Source organism: Colobus angolensis, unplaced genomic scaffold (assembly GCF_000951035.1).
Source record: "Colobus angolensis palliatus isolate OR3802 unplaced genomic scaffold, Cang.pa_1.0 Scaffold198, whole genome shotgun sequence".
In the NCBI taxonomy this organism is placed as follows: domain Eukaryota; kingdom Metazoa; phylum Chordata; class Mammalia; order Primates; family Cercopithecidae; genus Colobus; species Colobus angolensis.
The window spans coordinates 1464975-1482856 of NW_012115132.1; the positions used below are offsets into that span (position 1 = coordinate 1464975).

A 17882-nucleotide genomic window follows, 5' to 3' on the forward strand; every position below is an offset into this window, starting at 1 on the left:
GGCTGTGGTACTCTTTTCTTTTAAATTAGAAATAACGAAGGTGCTGTTAAATCATGTATGTGCAAATACATATTATACACTTGAAGTCATATTTCATGAATATTCTAAAGTGTATTCTAAATCAGTTAAACTGGCACCACAGTAATATAATAACAATTCACAAGTTATATTTAGTGTTATTATAGTCAGAGTACTGACCAAAATTCTCATTTTGCCGAGTGATTTCTGCTTTCTTTTGAAACAAATTAGAAGGTGCCTGAGTGCCTTCATTTTATTAATAGAATTAGAAAGGGCTTTTCTATAGCTATTTTTAAGGAGACTTTTAGAGAAACTTAGAGCCACTTGATGCATTTTTAGTTACTACTCTGCGAATGGATTTTCCTGCCCTCTGTCTTCATTCCAGATTTCCCTGAGGCAGGAATATGCATTAGACAACAAGTTTTCCTTTATGCTTTATTAAAGTTGTGATTTTTCCTCATAAATAGTCACATACATATGTTAACTTGTATTGTCAAAGTAATAAAATAAGTATACGTTTACTGAAACATATGGATAATATAGGTGTACTAGTCATTTAATATAAATTATTCTATATTTCTTTCTCCCTGCACATTTGAGGTGACATCAAGTCCAGTTAGTCTTTATTATGTGAAAAGCATGTGACCAGAAAAAAAAATAGTCAAGTTTGTCTAAGAAATAGATGATCATTTACTTCAAGGCTCTTGAGTAGAACTTTCTGCAATGATGAAAAAAACTCTCAGCCTATAATCCTAGCACTTTCAGAGGCCAAGGCAGGAGGACCTCTTGAGTCCAGGAGTTCAAGACCGGCCTGGGCAAGATGGCAAGACCTTGTCTCTACAAAAACAAAAAACAAAAAAATTAGCCAGGTGTGTTGGCACACACCTGTAGTCCCAGCTACTTGGGAGGCTTGAGGCAGGAGGATCCCTTGAGCCCAGGAGGTTGCGGCTACAGTGAGCCATGATCATGCTACTACGCTCCAGCCTGGACAACAGAGCAAGACCTGCTGAGAGAGAGGGAGAGGAAGAGAGGGGGGAGGGGGAGGGAGTGGGAGAGGGAGGAGAAGGAGAGGGAAGCCTGGCGCTGTGGCTGATGCCTGTAATCCCAGCACTTTGAGAGGCTGAAGTGGGTGGATCACCTGAGGTTGGGAGTTCGAGACCAGCCTGGCCAACATGGTGAAACCCCGTCTCTAATAAAAATATAAAATAAAAAGTAGCTGGATATGGTGTTGGGCACCTGTAATCCCAGCTACTCTGGAGGTTGAGGCAGGAGAACTGCTTGAACCCGGGAGGCGGAGGTTGCAGTGAGCCGAGATTGCGCCATTGCACTCCAGCCTGCGCAACAAGAGCAAAACTCCATCTCAAAAAAATAAAAGAGAAGGAAGCAAGGAGGGAGGGATGAAGGGAGGGAGGTAACTCTCTATTTGAGCTTCAAATACATTAGCTACTGTTGACGTGTAGCTCTTGAGGCCTTGCACTGTGGCTAATGTGACTGAGGAACTGAATTTTTTATCTGATGTGATTTTAGTAAATAAAATTACATGTTAGTAAATAAAATTACCCTAGCTTCATATGGCTAGTGTCTACGTTATTGGACTATGCTATTTTAGTTATTGGACTATGCCATTTTATAAAGTTCTACTATTATATATTACATACTTTAGAATTAGAATTAAAATATTTGATATGCCATGCAGTTCAATTCATGGAACATGAGGTTTTTATTATTGGAAGGATTGCCTTTATTAGAAAAAAATTTTTTGCTCCTTTTGGAGGAAGACCTTGCTTAAGATATGCTTTTGTTCTGCCCAACATAGCTAAGCCAAGAATATTATCTTCCTTTGGAATGTAGTAACTGGAATTTGTTTAAGATAGATCTGATGGCAAATCTGCAGAGACTTGACAAACAGATGTACCTGCATTGCGCCACAAGAGCCACAAAAATAGCTTGCTTTGGTGTTTGCTTCCCTAGTAATAATACTTAAAATATGTTTATAATATTAAAATGTACATCTTATAATTTGAACTGTTATAAATATTTGGTTAAATATAAGTTTATTAACTTTTCTATTAGAGACTAAAAGCTTCTGAGCAGCAGAAACAATTATCAAAGAACTTTGAACCCAGTAGATGATTGACAAAATTGCTTTAATCTTAATTAAAGGCTAGCATTGTTGGGATTTTATTTACATTATTTAAATCACCTACAAAGATTCTTTCAGGCCTAGTTTCAGCATCATTAGGTTTTCTTTTGCTAGTTATTAGTTTAGTCATTAGTTATTGTCATTTTTAAGCTATGGTAGAAGATAGGGAATGAAATTGATATTTATGACAAAACTATACTTTTTGAAAACTAAAAGCCATTTTATATATACTATGGGTACTATTGCCTATTCATCTTACTTCTTAAGTTAGTGGATATACTTGGTGTATTATATTTTACTAGTGGATATACTTGGTGTATTATATTTTACTAGTGGATATACTTGGTGTATTATATTTTACATAAATCCTGGATACATAAATTTTGTGAAAATGTTATGAAGTTATATTTTATATTTCTTGATGGTACAAAGCAGATATGTATTTGCAGTGTGCAAATGGTAACTGTGGGGTTTACACTTAAATTTGTTTTTTCTTTTTTCTTTAAAGGAAAAAAATAGCACCATCTTTTCTTCACAATTCTGTTGCTTGAGATTGTAGCTTTAAAATGGTCAATTTATTTTATTACTATCAATAATTACTTACGTAATTATTGCAGTTTTGCCAGCACATTTCACAACCCCAATAATCATGGAAATTAATCATGCTCATTGTAATGGAAATGTTTCAAAATGTAGTCTACAAATAAAACTTGGATCATTTTAAACTTTATTTTCAATTTTTGCAAAATGATGTAGGAGAGCTTTTCCTAGGGAAAACTAGGCATGTGAAAACATTCAACTTGAATTGCTTTGTAGTATTTTTCCTTACATGTTAATTCAGTAAGAAGTGCTTTTTTAAAGCAAAACTCTCCTTTGTAGAGAAGCTAACCATGAAAAGCTTCAGCATCAATACATGCTTGAAAACAGGTTTTTATAATAACAACCTGTGTTCCTGGTGTTTCAGTACTCTACAGAGTGTGCTGTTAGAAATGTGCCTGCAAAGGAGAGATGGATGGTAAGGATGAAGACGAAGTATTAGGACAACCATTACTGATGCAGAATTGTCTCTTCTGAAAGTTGGATGAGGATTAGGGAGTTCAATATGTAATCCATTCAGCTCTGTAAAAGAAAAGCTGGATTCCAGATGCTGGGAACATTAGCACTACATTGGTGAGCATCCTGTTCAGTCTATAGCTCTAGAAGAGAGCAAGAATTTAAGCTTAGTGCATATTCTCGATATGAAAGCTATTAATCCTAAAAACTACCCATTTTCAGATTTACTTAATACTCAGGAAAAAATTACTTTTACCTATGCCTTTTTAAAATATGCTCCAGATCAGAGACTTAAAGACAGCCTAGAAGGATTTTTACCTTTTCTAATCCCGTAAGTTGTTGGGATCTGGACAGCTTTAAGATTTTCCATAATTTTATGCTAGTCTAGTCATGTGGCATTTTCTCCACACGATTTAACTTAATTTGCTGCTCTTCACAGTCAGAAGTTACTTGCTGGACTTGTGGACTAAGGTTACTTTCCAACTTTCCTACCCATTTCAACCAGCTCAGTATTGACTTCAGTGATAGACTTCAGTTTCTTCAGTCCTGAGTTTTGCTCAAATAGGCATTCTAAGCTGTACTGTTCTTTGGATATGAACAGATTAGGACTGGCTATTAAAATAAAAAAGTATTCTCTAAACAACCAAAACCAAATCATTTATAAGTCCTAGCTGATACAGATTTTGACTAAAATAGTGTAGTTGAATGTAATGGCAACTTCTGTTCATTTTAATTGAAAAAAATCATTTGGCAAAAATTTTCAACAATCTAACAGGTTTAGTTTATTTAAAAGCATGTTGATCTGTAGGTTTGTATCTGAAAGGGAAGAAATACAAAATAATAATCAAGGAGAGATTAAAAAAATTTTTTTTAATGTATGTTGAGCTTTTTCTGATCAGGATGGTGCTACAGTGCCTAGGAAAATGAGTGTTAAGGCACCATTACTTTACCTCTCAGTATAGGTAACATCCTTAAAGAATATGTGATGTCACCAGATTTCCTGAAATGGTTTATTCTAAATAATTTCATTCATACAATGGAAATGACTTAAAACTCACACTGACCTTTTATTGCTTTTAAGATTAGTTCACCATCCAAATATTTTAGTCTTTTAAATGTTTCATAGAATAAGCATTATACTAAGAAATATTATTTCAGAGTGAAAAGACATAAAACCTAATGAAGAAAAAAAAATATTTTTGAGATTACACATTAGCTACGCTCAATTTCCTAGACTTACAGCTGAAATGGAATTTTTTTTTACTTCAAAAATAAATTATTCTTAGTAGGACCAATAATATTAAGTGTCACTAATCTTACTGTAGCATAAGCCATGTGCTTCATAACTTGATGTTTTGTTTTATTCACAAACAAGTAAATTTTTCTTACCATTTTATAATAGAAACTAAAATCTCCAAAAAGTTTTTTCCTAATGTAAAGAGGTAAATTCTTCTATAGAAATTACTCCATTTTCAGGATAATATAAATGTTTTGACCTCTGTCATTACTGAATTCTGAATTTGAATCTCTGTTTTTTTGATATGTGCTTATTTCATCTTAATGAGTAGCGGTATTTTGCTTGTTTCATCTAATGAGTAGCAGGCAGTGTTTTGCATAGGCATGTGTATGGTAAAGAATTTGCTATAGGAAACAGAATGATGTGGCATGTAGTGTGACTTTAACTGTTTTTGAGCAGTCACAAGAACCATAGAGAATTTTCTACAACTCAGACAGGCCTTTTTAAAGTTCTGTTTTCTCACTCAAAAAAAGTAATACTATTTTCAGAAAGTACTTTGTTTAAAGGCAGTTTTTGCTAGTGGCAAGTATTATCTGCAAAACAGTTATTACAGAACATTTGATGGCTGTGGAAAGTGTAGCACAATCTAGAGAATGAATTAAAGAAAGTTTTATGTTAGCTATTTCTTAGATGATTCAATAATCTCCAAAGTACATTCTAAGCACATAAATGAAAGTTTAAAACTTTCAGCTTTCACTTCAAAGGTCAAAACTTGTGTATGTTTCATATATATTTTATATATAAGTATACTATATATAAATTTTATATAAAATATATATCATAGCTTTATTAGATAACAATTATTCACACACATACACACACACACACACACATATAATCCACTGTTAGAAACTGCTTTATAAAGATGAGGACTTGGTCCTGCTCACTACTTTATTCCCAGTGCCCACAGAAGGACCTGACCAGTCAATTTGTTGAATGAATGAATGCATGAATGGAATCATATCCTCCCTGAAAGGGAAATTGATGTTCAGTTCGTGAAGTGTGATAAATTCATGTTTTGGGTTTTGCTGCTTACTTAAATCTTGTTTAACTATAGGTAAAATAGACATTTTTCTTAACAGGCCTTGCTTTAGTGCAGCTCTAATATAGCCAATTTTGGATACTTTGTATTACATGTCTAAAGAACGATCATGGCAATTTCATTAACATACAACTTATATTTCTGTCAAGGAGTAAGTTTGTATAATTTATATGAAAAAAAATTGACAGGTGTTAGCTTTCAGAAATGGCATTCGAAATATCCCTCTAAAGATTTCCTGTGATTATTTAGAATACTGTTATTATTTACAAATATATTAACCTTATGTAACATTAATGTACATTTTAAAACTACATAAATTTGTTATTTCCAATGAAACAGTGACAAAGAAGTAGGGCTAATGTACAATATGCATTCACCTATCATCCCTCTTTTAAAAGATTAAGCCATTTCATTTAAGTTTCAAATATTTAAGCATTCATAATATGAAAAGTAATGTGCTAGATGCCACACTTCTTGTTTTTAAAAACTATTTAATCTAGTGAGGAGATTAGGTCATCTCAGCACAAAATAGGGAAAATATGTAAGCAACATAATCTGAGAATTCAATTCTAGTTTGCATAATGTTACCATATGTGGGTTACCAACTTTTAAAGAATCTAAATACATTTGCTGAGTACTAAAGCTACTTGAACTACAATTTGGGAGAAAAGAACCAGGAAAAATACTGTGTATCAAATGGAGTCATCTCTAGTTTAGGAAGAAGTATGTGTGTTACCTTCTTTTAGATACTGTTAGTAATTTCTTACTGAAGGTGCTCCTCTGTCTTATAAATAGCTCTGTCTTTGGTCTAAGGGGAACCCATGCTAATTAGAATGTGGTCCATAAACCAGCAATGCATCAAGTGGGAGCTTGTTAGGATTGCCGAATCATGAGCCACTCCACAGAATAAGTGAAGTCAGAAGCTGCATTCTCATAAGAATCCAAGCAATTTGTATGCCTGCTGAGGTTTGAGAAAGACAGACATAAATAGCCCTCTCCTCCCCTTTCTTATATTATCTTGAATTTCTTTGTTTTAGTGGAAAGAAATAAGCAATACAGAAAAGTTGTGTGTATGCATATTTTCATTTCTGTTTGAGACAGAGAGAAGTAAAACCATATTTAGTGTAAAAACCTCTCTTTTCCCCACAGGGGAACCTCCTGAAAAACATGTATCATTAATTGCCTCCAGTATGAGTTGATGTTTCCAGCTGTGCCACTATCTTAACTATCTAGTCTTTGACCATGATACTGTTTTTCCCCATTTGGAAGCAAATTAACCATCTGCAAAATATCCCAATTATTTAAAGATGAATTTGCACATGAAGTGACATTTTCAAGGGGGTTACTGTACTCTGTACTGTGCTTAGATGTACCAGGCATCCACTGTGTATCGGACATTGCCCTGGCTGATGGGAGTATAAGATAATCATATCAGCGCCCTGCCTTCAGAGGACTGGCAGCCTAAGAGGCATCATATAGAATAAAATGGTGCTTGCAAGCACTGGAGTCAAATTGTTTACACTCAGATCCCTGCCATCTACCTCCTAGCTGTGTATCCTTAGCCAAGTTACGGAGCTGCTCTGAGCCTAAGTTTTGTCACTGTAAAATGAAATTATTAACAGTGTCTTTCTTACAAAGTAGTTGTGAGGATAAAATAATTCATGTGAAGTCTTTATTATTCTTTGTGGCACCTAGTGAGCACTCAGCATTTGTTATTTACAAGGAAGAGCCAGTATTATTAGAGAAACATTGTAGTGGAAGTATGCATTAAGCTTTCTGGCAATCCTAGAGAAAGGAGCCCAGTCTGTGTTAGAAAGGAATTGTTGTGAAGAGCTGGACAGAAAATGTAACGTTTGAGGTGGATTTTGAAAGATTAGTCATGGTTGCCAGGCAGAGAAAAGAGAAAGAGGAAAATTTCAGGTACGTATCTGGGCAATAGCAAGCAGTGTAGAGGGACCAGGCTATAGAAAATAGAGTGTAGAAAGAATAACTCAGAAGGGTTAACTGGGGCCACATAGTGGAGGCTCATATGTTTAATTCTAGAGTATTTGAACTTTGAGAATTTAAGAGAGGGTCATTCAAGATTTTTAAGTGGGGCCACATGACGTGGAGGGGTAGAAAAAGCAGAAACCTGTGTTAGAGACCTTCCAATTTGTTCCCTCTTGCCTCAAGTTTCCTAAGTGCCAAATCCTAATTTCTACATGTCTGCCATGTCCAAATTTTATCATATTCAGAATCAACCCTCCATTCCCTATCCTGAAAAACAGCATAGCTGCATTCTTCAATCTGAAAATTAGTAATCTCTGAATGTAATTTTCTAGTAACTCCTTCCTGCCATCTCCCTGGCTCCTTTCCTCTTCTCTCTCCCGTTCTACCCACCTCCAAACCGAACCTGTTACTCTCTTGTTTCCAAAATTCTGAACCTGACCTCTCTTTTTTCTCATCACTGCCACTGTTCTGGCAGAGCCCATATTTTTATACTTCCTCCAAAAAAAATCTTGAAACAAATTTGGGCTTCATTAGCCCTCTATTGCCTTGAGGTCAATGTCCACATTCCTTTATGTGGTGGATTATACCATTCAATTTTACTTCTAAATTCCACTGAAAGGTGGTATTGTCATTTCATTTCAATTAAATAAACCTTTTTGTGTGGAAACAACTGGTGACTGTGACTAAACACATTTAATTCTATTGAGTGGAGTTGCAGACTTTTTGTGGGACATTAACTTAGATTTCTTTCCAATTGTATTACCACCACCTCCTTTGTAATTATATGAACCAGCTGGATGGGATAACAAATTGTTTCTTAAAATGTACTGGTGTCTGTTTACTAAGAACTGCTTTGAGTATACTGAGTCACATACCAAAGGTGAAAAAGGTATATTCTGGAGCTGCGTGTAGCTGTCATCAGATTGTTATTTCCCAGACTTTGGATGCAGTTTTTACATTTGGATAGAGATTTCACAAACAAAGTGACAAAATTCTGCAGTTTATCTTCTTATTGTTATAGATGGCTGATATGGCAAAGCATACATGGCTAGTTTCCCAGATCAGTGCCTTCGTTGCTCAGAGTTTAATAATAAACAATTTAAAATTCTGTAGAGTTCTTTTACTTGTCTAGCAGACTGTCAGTATTCTTAGGTAGGCTATGTGGTATCCTGTGAGTATTCAGTTTCAGAAAACGTTTATAAATTTATAAATATAGAAAGGGACTAGTAGATTAAGTTGTTTTTGGGCAAAGTCGTCTACTGTTTAAAGGAACTCAAACTATTACATATTTTTACAGTTGTCTTCGAAGTACTTATTTATTTTCTTCAACATTTATTTTAAGTTCCGGGGTACACATGCAGGTTGTACAGGTTTGTTACATAGGTAAACATGTGCCATGGTGGTTTGCTGCACAGATCAACCAATCTCCAGCATCCATTAGCTATTCTTCCTGATGCTCTCCCTCCCCTAAACCCTCCTAACAGGCTCCAGTGTACGTTGTTCCCCCCAACCCCATGTGTCCATGTATTCTCATCTTTCAGCTCCCGTACGTGAGAACATGCAGTGTTTGGGTTTCTGTTCCTGCATTAGTTTGCTGAGGATAATGGCTTCAAGTTCCATCCATGTTCCTGCAAAGAACATGATCTCATTCCTTTTTATGGCTGCATAGTATTCCATGGTGTATATGTTACCACATTTTCTTTATCCAGTCTGGGCATTTGGGTTGATTGCATGTCTGTGCTATTGTGAATAGTGCTGCAATGAACATACACATCCGTTTGTCTTTGTAATAGAATGATTTATATTCCTTTGGGTATATACCCAGTAATGGAATTACTGGGTCAAATGGTATTTCTACCTCTAGAAATCTTTGAGGAATTGCCACACTGTCTTCCACAGTGGTTGAACTAATTTACCCTCCCACCAACAATGTAGAAGTTTCTTTTTCTCCACAACTTTGCCATCATCTGTTGTTTCTGGACTTTTTAATAATTTCCATTCTGACTGGCATGAGATGGTATCTCAGTTGTGGTTTTGATTTGCATTTCTCTAATGATCAATGATGTTGGCTTTTTTTCATGTTTGTTGGCCTCATGAGTATCTTCTTTTAGGAAACATCTGTTCATGTCCTTTGCCTGCCTGCTTTTTAATGGGGTTATTTTTTCTTCTAAATTTGCCTAAGTTCATTGTAGATGCTGGATATTAGACCTTTGTCACGATGGATAGATTACAAACATTTTCTCCCATTCTATGAGTTGCCTGTTGACTCTGATGCTAGTTTCTTTTGCTGTGCAGAAGCTCTTTAGTTTAATTACATCCCATTTGTCAGTTTATGCTTTTGTTGTAATTGCTTTTGAAATTTTTGTCATGAAATCTGCCCATGCCTATGTCCTGAATGGTATTGCCCAGATTTTCTTCTAGGGTTTTATAGTTTTGGGTTTTACATTTAAGTCTTTAATTCATCTTGAGTTAAATTTTGTATTAGCTGTAAAGATGGGGTCCAGTTTCAGTTTTCTGCATATGGCTAGCCAGTTTTCCCAGCACCATTTATGGAGTAGAAAATCCTTTCCCCATTGCTTGTTTTTGTCAGATCTGTCGAAGATCAGATAGTTGTAGGCATGTAGTCTTATTTCTGAGTTCTCAGTTCTGTTCCATTGGTCTATGTGTCTGTTCTTGTACCAGTACCATGCGATTTTGGTTACTGTAGCCTTGTAGTATAGTCTGAAGTTGGGTAGTGAAGTGCCTTCAGCTTTGTTGTTTTTGCTTAGGATTGTCTTGGCTATTTGGGCTCTTTATTGGTTCCATATGAATTTTAAAATAGTTTCTTCTGATTCTGTGAAGAATGTCAATGTTAGCTTAATGGGAATAGCATTGAACCTATAAATTACTTTGGGCAGTATGGACATTTTCACCATACTGATTCTTCCTATCCATGAGCATGGAATGTTTTTCCATTTGTTTGTGTCCTCTCTGATTTCCTTGAGCAGTGGTTTGTAGTTCTACTTGAAGAGGTCCTTCATTTCCCTTGTTAGCTGTATTCCTAGGTATTTTATTCTTTTGTAGCAATTGTGAATGGGAGTTGATTTATGATTTGGCTCTCTGCTTGCCTGTTGTTGGTGTATAGGAATGCTAGCAATTTTTGCACATTGATTTTGTATCCTGAGGCTTTGCTGAAGTTGCTTATCAGCTTAAGAAGCTTTTGGGATGAAACGATGGGATTTTCTAGATATAGCATCATGTCATCTGCAAACAAAGGTAATTTGACTTCTTCTCTCTCTATTTGAATACGCTTTATTTCTTTCCCTTGCCTGATTGCCCTGGCCAGAGCTTCCAGTACTATGTTGAATAGGGGTGGTGAAAAAAGGCATCCTTGTCATTTGCTGGTTTTCAAGGGTAATGCTTCCAGCTTTTCACCATTTAGTATAGTATTGGCTGTAGGTTTCTCACATATGGCTCTTACTATTTTGAGGCATGTTCAATACCTTCAATACCTTGTTTATTGAGAGTTTTTAACATGAAAGGATATTGAATTTTATCAAAGGCTTTTTCTGTGTCTATTGAGATGATCATGTGGTTATGTCTTTAGTTCTTTTTATGTTGATGAATTACATTTATTGATCTGCATATGTTGAACCAACCTTGCATCCTGGGGATGAAGCTGACTTGATTGTGGTGGATAAACTTTTTGATGTGCTGCTGGATTCAGTTTGCCAGTGTTTTATTGAGGATTTTTGCATCGATGTTCTTGAGGCATATTGGCCTGAAGTTTTCTTTATGCAGTTGTACCTCTGCTAGATTTTGGTATTAGGATTATGCTGGCCTCATAAAATAGGTTAGGGAGGAGTCCCTTCTTTTGAATTTTTTAGAATAGTTTCTGTAGAAATGGTACTAGCTCTTCTTTATACCTCTGATAAAATTCAGCTCTAAATCTGTCTGGTCATTGGTTTTTTTTTGTTTTGTTTTGGGTTGGTGAGCTATTTATTACTGATTTGATTTCAGAATTATGGGTCTATTCAGGGATTTAATTTCTTCCTGGTTCAGTCTTTGGAGGGTTGATGTGTCTAGGAATTTATCCATTTCTTCTAGATTTTCTAGTTTATGTGTATAGAGGTGTTTGTAGTATTCTTGCATGATGGTTTGTATTTCTGTGGGATCAGTAGTAATACCCCCTTATCATTTCTGATTGTGTTGATTCTCCTCTCTCTTCTTCTTTATTAGTCTAGCTAGCAGCCTATTTTATTATTATTATTATTATTATTTTCCCAAAACACCAGCTCCTGGATTCATCGATTTTTTTTTTTTTGAAGGATTTTCTTGCCTCTGTCTCCTTCAGTTCTGCTCTGATCTTGGTTATTTCTTGTCTACTGCTAGCTATGTTTGCTCTTGGTACTCTAGTTCTTTTTGTTGTGATATCAGGTTGTTAATTTGAGATCTTTGTAGCTTTTTGATGTGGGCATTTAGTGCTACAAATTTCCCTCTTAACACTGCTTTAGCTGCATCTCAGAGATTCTGGTATGTTGTCTCTTCATTCTCATTAGTTTCAAAGAACTCCTTGATTTCTGCCTTAATTTCATTATTGACCCAGGAGTCATTCAGGAGCAGATTGTTCAGTTTTCATGTAGTTGTATAGTTTTGAGTGAATTTCTTAGCCTTGAGTTCTAATTTGATTGTGCTGTGATCTGAGAAACTGTAATGATTTCAGTTATTTGCATTTGCTGAGAAGTGTTTTACCTTCCTGTGATCAGTTTTAGAGTAAATGCCATGTGGCAACAAGAAGAATGTATGTTCTGTTGTTTTGGGGTGCAGAGTTCTGTAGATATCTATCAGGTCTGTTTGATCCAGAGCTGAGTTCAGGTCCTGAATATTTTTGTTAATTTTCTGTCCTAGTGATCTGTCGAATATTGTCAGTGGGGCATTAAAGTCTCCCACAATGATCATGTAGGAGTCTAAGTCTCTTTGTAGGTCTCTAAGAACTTGTTTGTGAATCTGGATGCTCCTGTATTAGGTGCATATATATTTAGGATAGTTAACTCTTGTTGAATTGAACCTTTACCTTCTGTCTTTGTAAATTTTGGTTGGTTTAAAGTCTGTTTTGTAAGAAATTAGGATTGTAACCCCTGCTTTTTTCTGTTTTCCATTTGCTTGGTAAATTTTTCCTCCATCCCTTTATTTCGAGCCTATGTGTGTCTTTGTTCGTGAGATGGGTCTCTTAAAGACAGCATACCAATGGGTCTCAACTCTTTATCCAGTTTGCCAGTCTGTGTCTTTAAATTGGGGCATTTAGCCTATTTACATTTAAGGTTAATATTGTTGTGTGTGAATTTGATCCTGTCATGATGCTAGCTGGTTATTTTGCAGACTTGTTTATTTGGTTGCTTCATAGCATCACTGGTCTGTGTACTTTAGTGTGTTTTTGTAGTGGCTGGTAGTGGTTGTTCCTTTCCATATTTAGTGCTTTCTTCAGGAGCTCTTGCAAGGCTGGCCTGGTGGTGACGAATTCTCTCAGCATTTGTTTGTCTGAAAAAGATCTTATTTCTTCTTCACTTAGGAAGCTTAGTTTGGCCAGATATGAAATTTTGGGTTGGAATTTCTTTAAGAATGTTGAATATTGGCCCCCATTCTCTTCTGGCTGGTAAGGTTTCTACTGAGAGGTCCACTGTTAGTCTGACTGGTTTCTCTTCGTAGGTGACCTGGCCTTTCTCTCTGGCTGCCCTTAACATTTTCTCTTTTATTTTGACCTTGGAGAATCTGAAGATTGTGTGTCTTGAAGTTGCTCTTATCATGGAGTACCTTACTGGGGTTCTCTGGATTTCCTGAATTTGAGTTTTGGCCTGTCTTGCTAGGTTGGGGAAGTTCTCCTGGATGATATCTCGAAGTATGTTTTCCAACTTGGTTCTGTTCTCCCTTTTTCAGGTACCCCAATTAGTCATAGGTTTTTACATAGTCCCATATTTCTTGGAGGTTTTTTTCATTCCGTTTCATTCTGTGTGTGTGTGTGTGTGTGTGTGTGTGTGTGTATAAAATTGTCTGCCTGTCTTATTTCAGAAAGATACTTAGTCTATTCTGCCATTGATACTTGTGATTGCATTATGTATTTCTCATGTTGTATTTTTCAGCTCCATCAGATCAGTAATGCTCCTCTCTAAACTGGCTATTCTGGCTGTTGGCTCCTGTATTGTTTTATCATGATTCTTAACTTCTTTGCATTGAGTTACAGCACGCTCCTTTAGCTCAGTGAAGTTCATTATTACTCACCTTCTGAAGCCTACTTCTGTCAGTTCAACCATCTCAACTTCAGCCCAGTTTTGTGCCTTTGCTGAGGAGGTGTTGCAGTCATTTGGAGGAGAAGAAGCACTCTGGCTTTTAGAGTTTTCAGGGTTTTTGCGTTGATTCTTTCTCATCTTTGTGGGCTTATCTGTCTTCGATTTTTGAGGTGGCTTACCTTTCAGTGGGGTTTTTGTGGGGTCTTTTTTTGTTGATGTTGTTGTTACTTTCTTTGTTGTTTTTCTATTAACAGTCAGACCACTTTTCCATAGGACTGTTGCAGTTTGCTGGGGATCTCTCCAGACCCTAGTTGTTTCAGTTTTTACCCTACTTAGAGATATCACCAGTTAAGCCTGCAAAACAGCAACAATGGTAGCCTGTTCCTTCCTTTGGGAGCTCCGTCCTAGAGGGGTACTGACCTGTTGCTGGCCCAGACACTCCTGTAGGAGTTGTCTGGAGACCCCTGTTGGGAGATCTCACCTAGTCAGGAGGAACAGGATCAGGGACCTGCTTAAAGCAGTCTGGCTGCTTTTTGGTAGAGCAGGTATGCTGCGTTGTGGGGAGCCCATCCCCATCCAGACTGCTTGAACTGTCCAGAGCCAACAGGCTGGAAAGGCTGAGTCGACTGAACTGGTTAGATGTTGGCCACCCCTCCTGCCAGGGGCTCCATCCCAGGGAGGCATCAGAGATCTGTCTCGATAACCCTGGCTGGAGTTGCTGAAATTCCTGGAGTTGCTGGTCCTCACTGGCAGCAACTGGTGAGGAGGGATGGATCGGGGTCCCACTTAAAGAAAAAGTCTAGCCACAGTCTGGCACAGCAGCTGTGCTGCATTGTGGTAGACTCCTCCTTGTCTGGTCTGCCTGGACTCCCTGGAACTGGCAGGCTGAAATGACTGTGTCAAATGAACTGCAGAAACAGGGGCCGTCTCTCCCCAGGGCTCCATCCCAGGGAGAGATCAGAATTCTGTTCATATAACCCTGGCTAGAGTTGTTGAAATTCCTACAGGGAGGCCCCACCCAGTGAGGAGGGATGGATTAGGGTCCCAGTTAAAGAAGCAGTGTGGCCATGATCTGGCATAGCAGCTGTGTTGCATTGTGGGGGACTCCTCCTTGTCCAGTGAACTCCTTGGAGTTGGCAGGCTGGAATGGTTAAGTCGACCTAACCACAGAACTGGCAGCTGCCCCTCCCCACAGAAACTTGTCCATCTCAGGCAGTCTCTAGCCTGTTGCACTGGTTGGCTGGATTTCCAATCCAGTGAGGCTTAACTTGTGAGGTGCCGTGGAAGTGGGGCCCACAGAACAAGACTGCTTGGCTCCCTGGATTCAGCCCCCTTCCTCGGGGAATTTACAGATGGATCTCCTGCCTTACGGGGATTCCTGGGGCTGGAATCTGTTAAACTCCTGGGTCTCTGTGTGAGCCTGAGCAACTGCTCTGCCAAGACTCTTCACAGCTCTGTGTATTGGACCCAAGGCCCTGTTGGTGTGGGCTCACGATGGTATCTCCTGATCCACAGGCTGCAAAGATCTGTGGGGGAAATGTGGTTTCCCAGGTGGGGTCACACAAGCACTCACTGCTTCCCTTGGATGAGAGTGGGGGTTTCTTTGGCTCCATGCCACTCCCAGGTGGGCGATCACTCCATCCTGATTTCCTTAGTTCTTTCTCCATGAATTGAGTTGTCCGCCTAGTCAGTCCCAATGTGAGAACCTGGGTATTTCAGCTGAAGGTGCTGAATTCACTTGCCATTTTCATTCCTCTGGGAGAGCTGCAGACCACAGCTGCTTCTAATCAGCCATCTTGGCCAAAATATCTGTTTTGTTTGTTACTAACTTCCTTCAGAAAATTCCATATGGAAGCTCAACACCTACAAATACACTTTTGAAAAGATAATAGGACAAATTGTTTGCATTTTATAATTTCCTATTTTTAATTTTCTCTATTGTTGTAATTTAATACTTCTGAAAATTTTTTTTTAATTTACTAATGAAAGCAACTCTCAGGTGTGATTAATCTTATAATCACATAAATAAGGAAAACCAGTTATGTTTGTAAATAAATATTAGAGGACTGGTGTTTATATACTTATTTTGTATATGGATCATAATGAAAATTAAATTTGGCATATGATAATATAAATAGGAAAAAATCACTTATTCAAAATTTGCATTTTTTCTATAAATCCGTGTCTTTGACTTTTAAACTCTTAAAAATTACAGTAATCTTTTCAATAAAAACTTTATAAAAGTTTAAAAATGGAACAGAGACATTGAATTCAGGTTATTAAGTTACTAAATACATTCTTATATAGGCACAAGGTGGCTTGTATTTATACTTTCAAAAAGACTTTGGAGTTGTCACTTAACTGTTCTACTTTATAAAGATTTTATGTTAATGGGTTTTTTTGGTCACCAAAAATTTAGATGTAGTGTTTGTAGCTATTTGTTGGTGAACAATTATTTTTATTTTAAATTGGAAAAATAATCTTCATCAGTCAGGAGAAAATGAAATAGTGATTCATGAAGAAATATGTTGATTTTGTCTTTCAGACCTGAAGATTATCGGCTATAAGAGAATAAGAATTACAGAAAATAACAGTGAAATGATTGAAACTTTCTTCTGATGAGCTTCTCTAACCTACAGGATAGAGTAGAACAACTGCTACAGTCCAGCACCTGTTTTATGTGCCAAATCACTGGGGAAAGGTCAGGAAGGTATACTCTTCAATAAGAAATTGTAATTAAAATATACTATTTTATGGAACCATTTTTATGTAATCTGATTTAAATGTTATAGTTGATAATAATAAAATCACTTACTTCGTTGACTATTCAGTGTTGCATTTAATGATAAAAAACAGACCCTGTGTATAGAATTGCAGTTACACATTCCAAAAATGCTTCTTCATGCAGATTTTCTCAAGGTGCAGGTCACTTTTTTTGTCCCTTGTGAACAAGCGCTACCTTCACTTTTCAGTGGCTTTTTTGTTTTGTTTTGTTTTGTTTTGTTTTTGTTTTGTTGTTTTTTTTGAGACAGAGTCTCACTCTGTTGCCCAGGCTGGAGTGCAGTGGCGTGATCTCAGCTCACTGCAAGCTCTGCCTCCCAGGTTTACTCTGTTCTCCTGCCTCAGCCTCCCAGTTAGCTGGGACTACAGGTGCCCGCCACCATGCCCAGCTAATTTTTTGTATTTTTAGTACAGACGGGGTTTCACCGTGTTAGCCAGGATGGTCTGGATCTCCTGACCTCGTGATCCACCGACCTCGGCCTCCCAAAGTGCTGGGATTACAGGCGTGAGCCACCGCGCCTGGCCTTCAGTGGCTTTTTTGTCTAACCTGTCATCCATCTAAATTCATATTTGCAGCTTAGTAGGGTAAAGTTTGCCCTGAAATATTTATAAACTGTTACCTTTTTCTGTGTCCCATATAGCCTCTTGGCCCCACATGACACCAAAATAAATAATGCCTGTCTGCTCGTTAGAAATCCCTCTTTCCTGCCGGTGATTGTGTTTGTAGACTCCACACTGTTTTCCCATATCTGTCCTGTTGGCTTCCATTCATGTCTGTACTGGCACTTAGATTGGGGTGCTAGGATGACTATGGCTGTAAAATATGCTCTCTAGAAATTAAGATACTGAGCCACTGCATTTGGGCATTTTTATGGTGGTATTTTTTTCTTCTTCTCTTTCCCTAGACAATCAAGGAATGAATTTCAGACCAACTTTCCCATTCATTCAGCAAACATATATTGAGTACTGCTATATGCCAGGCACAGTGCTAGGTCCTGGGAAAACAAATCATACAAGTCGCCCCCAACACGTCTGTGCCCCATCAAAGAGTCTGTTGTAGGATGGGAAGGACGTACAGATAGATTTGTAAACAAGTAAAACTGGTTGTCAAAAGTGCTGATATAACTTTGTGAATTATGATGTAAGCATGTTTATTTAATAACTGCATTAAATATGACATAAGCACTTACTATGTGCCAGGCACAACCACTTTATATGAATTATTTAATACATATTGTGATGGAGGTACTGTTATCCTCCCCATTTAAAGGGGACACAGTGAAGCAGCAATAAATT

At 37.3% G+C, this 17882-nt stretch overlaps 1 protein-coding gene across 3 annotated transcripts in view; it reads left to right on the forward strand.

The window, feature by feature from the left end:
- Positions 1 to 16631, forward strand: part of MRPL13 (mitochondrial ribosomal protein L13) — a 56068-nt gene extending 39437 nt beyond the window's left edge. For 2 of the 3 annotated variants that reach the window (XM_011941058.1, XM_011941060.1), the window contains exon 7: positions 16351 to 16631. In XM_011941058.1, coding sequence (XP_011796448.1) covers positions 16351 to 16372 — 22 coding nt within the window. In that variant the 3' untranslated portion in view covers positions 16373 to 16631. Of the gene's footprint in view, positions 1 to 5424; positions 5435 to 16350 lie in introns of all 3 variants that reach the window. The other variant, XM_011941059.1, reaches the window with a different exon arrangement.
- The last annotated feature ends 1251 nt before the right edge of the window (positions 16632 to 17882 follow it).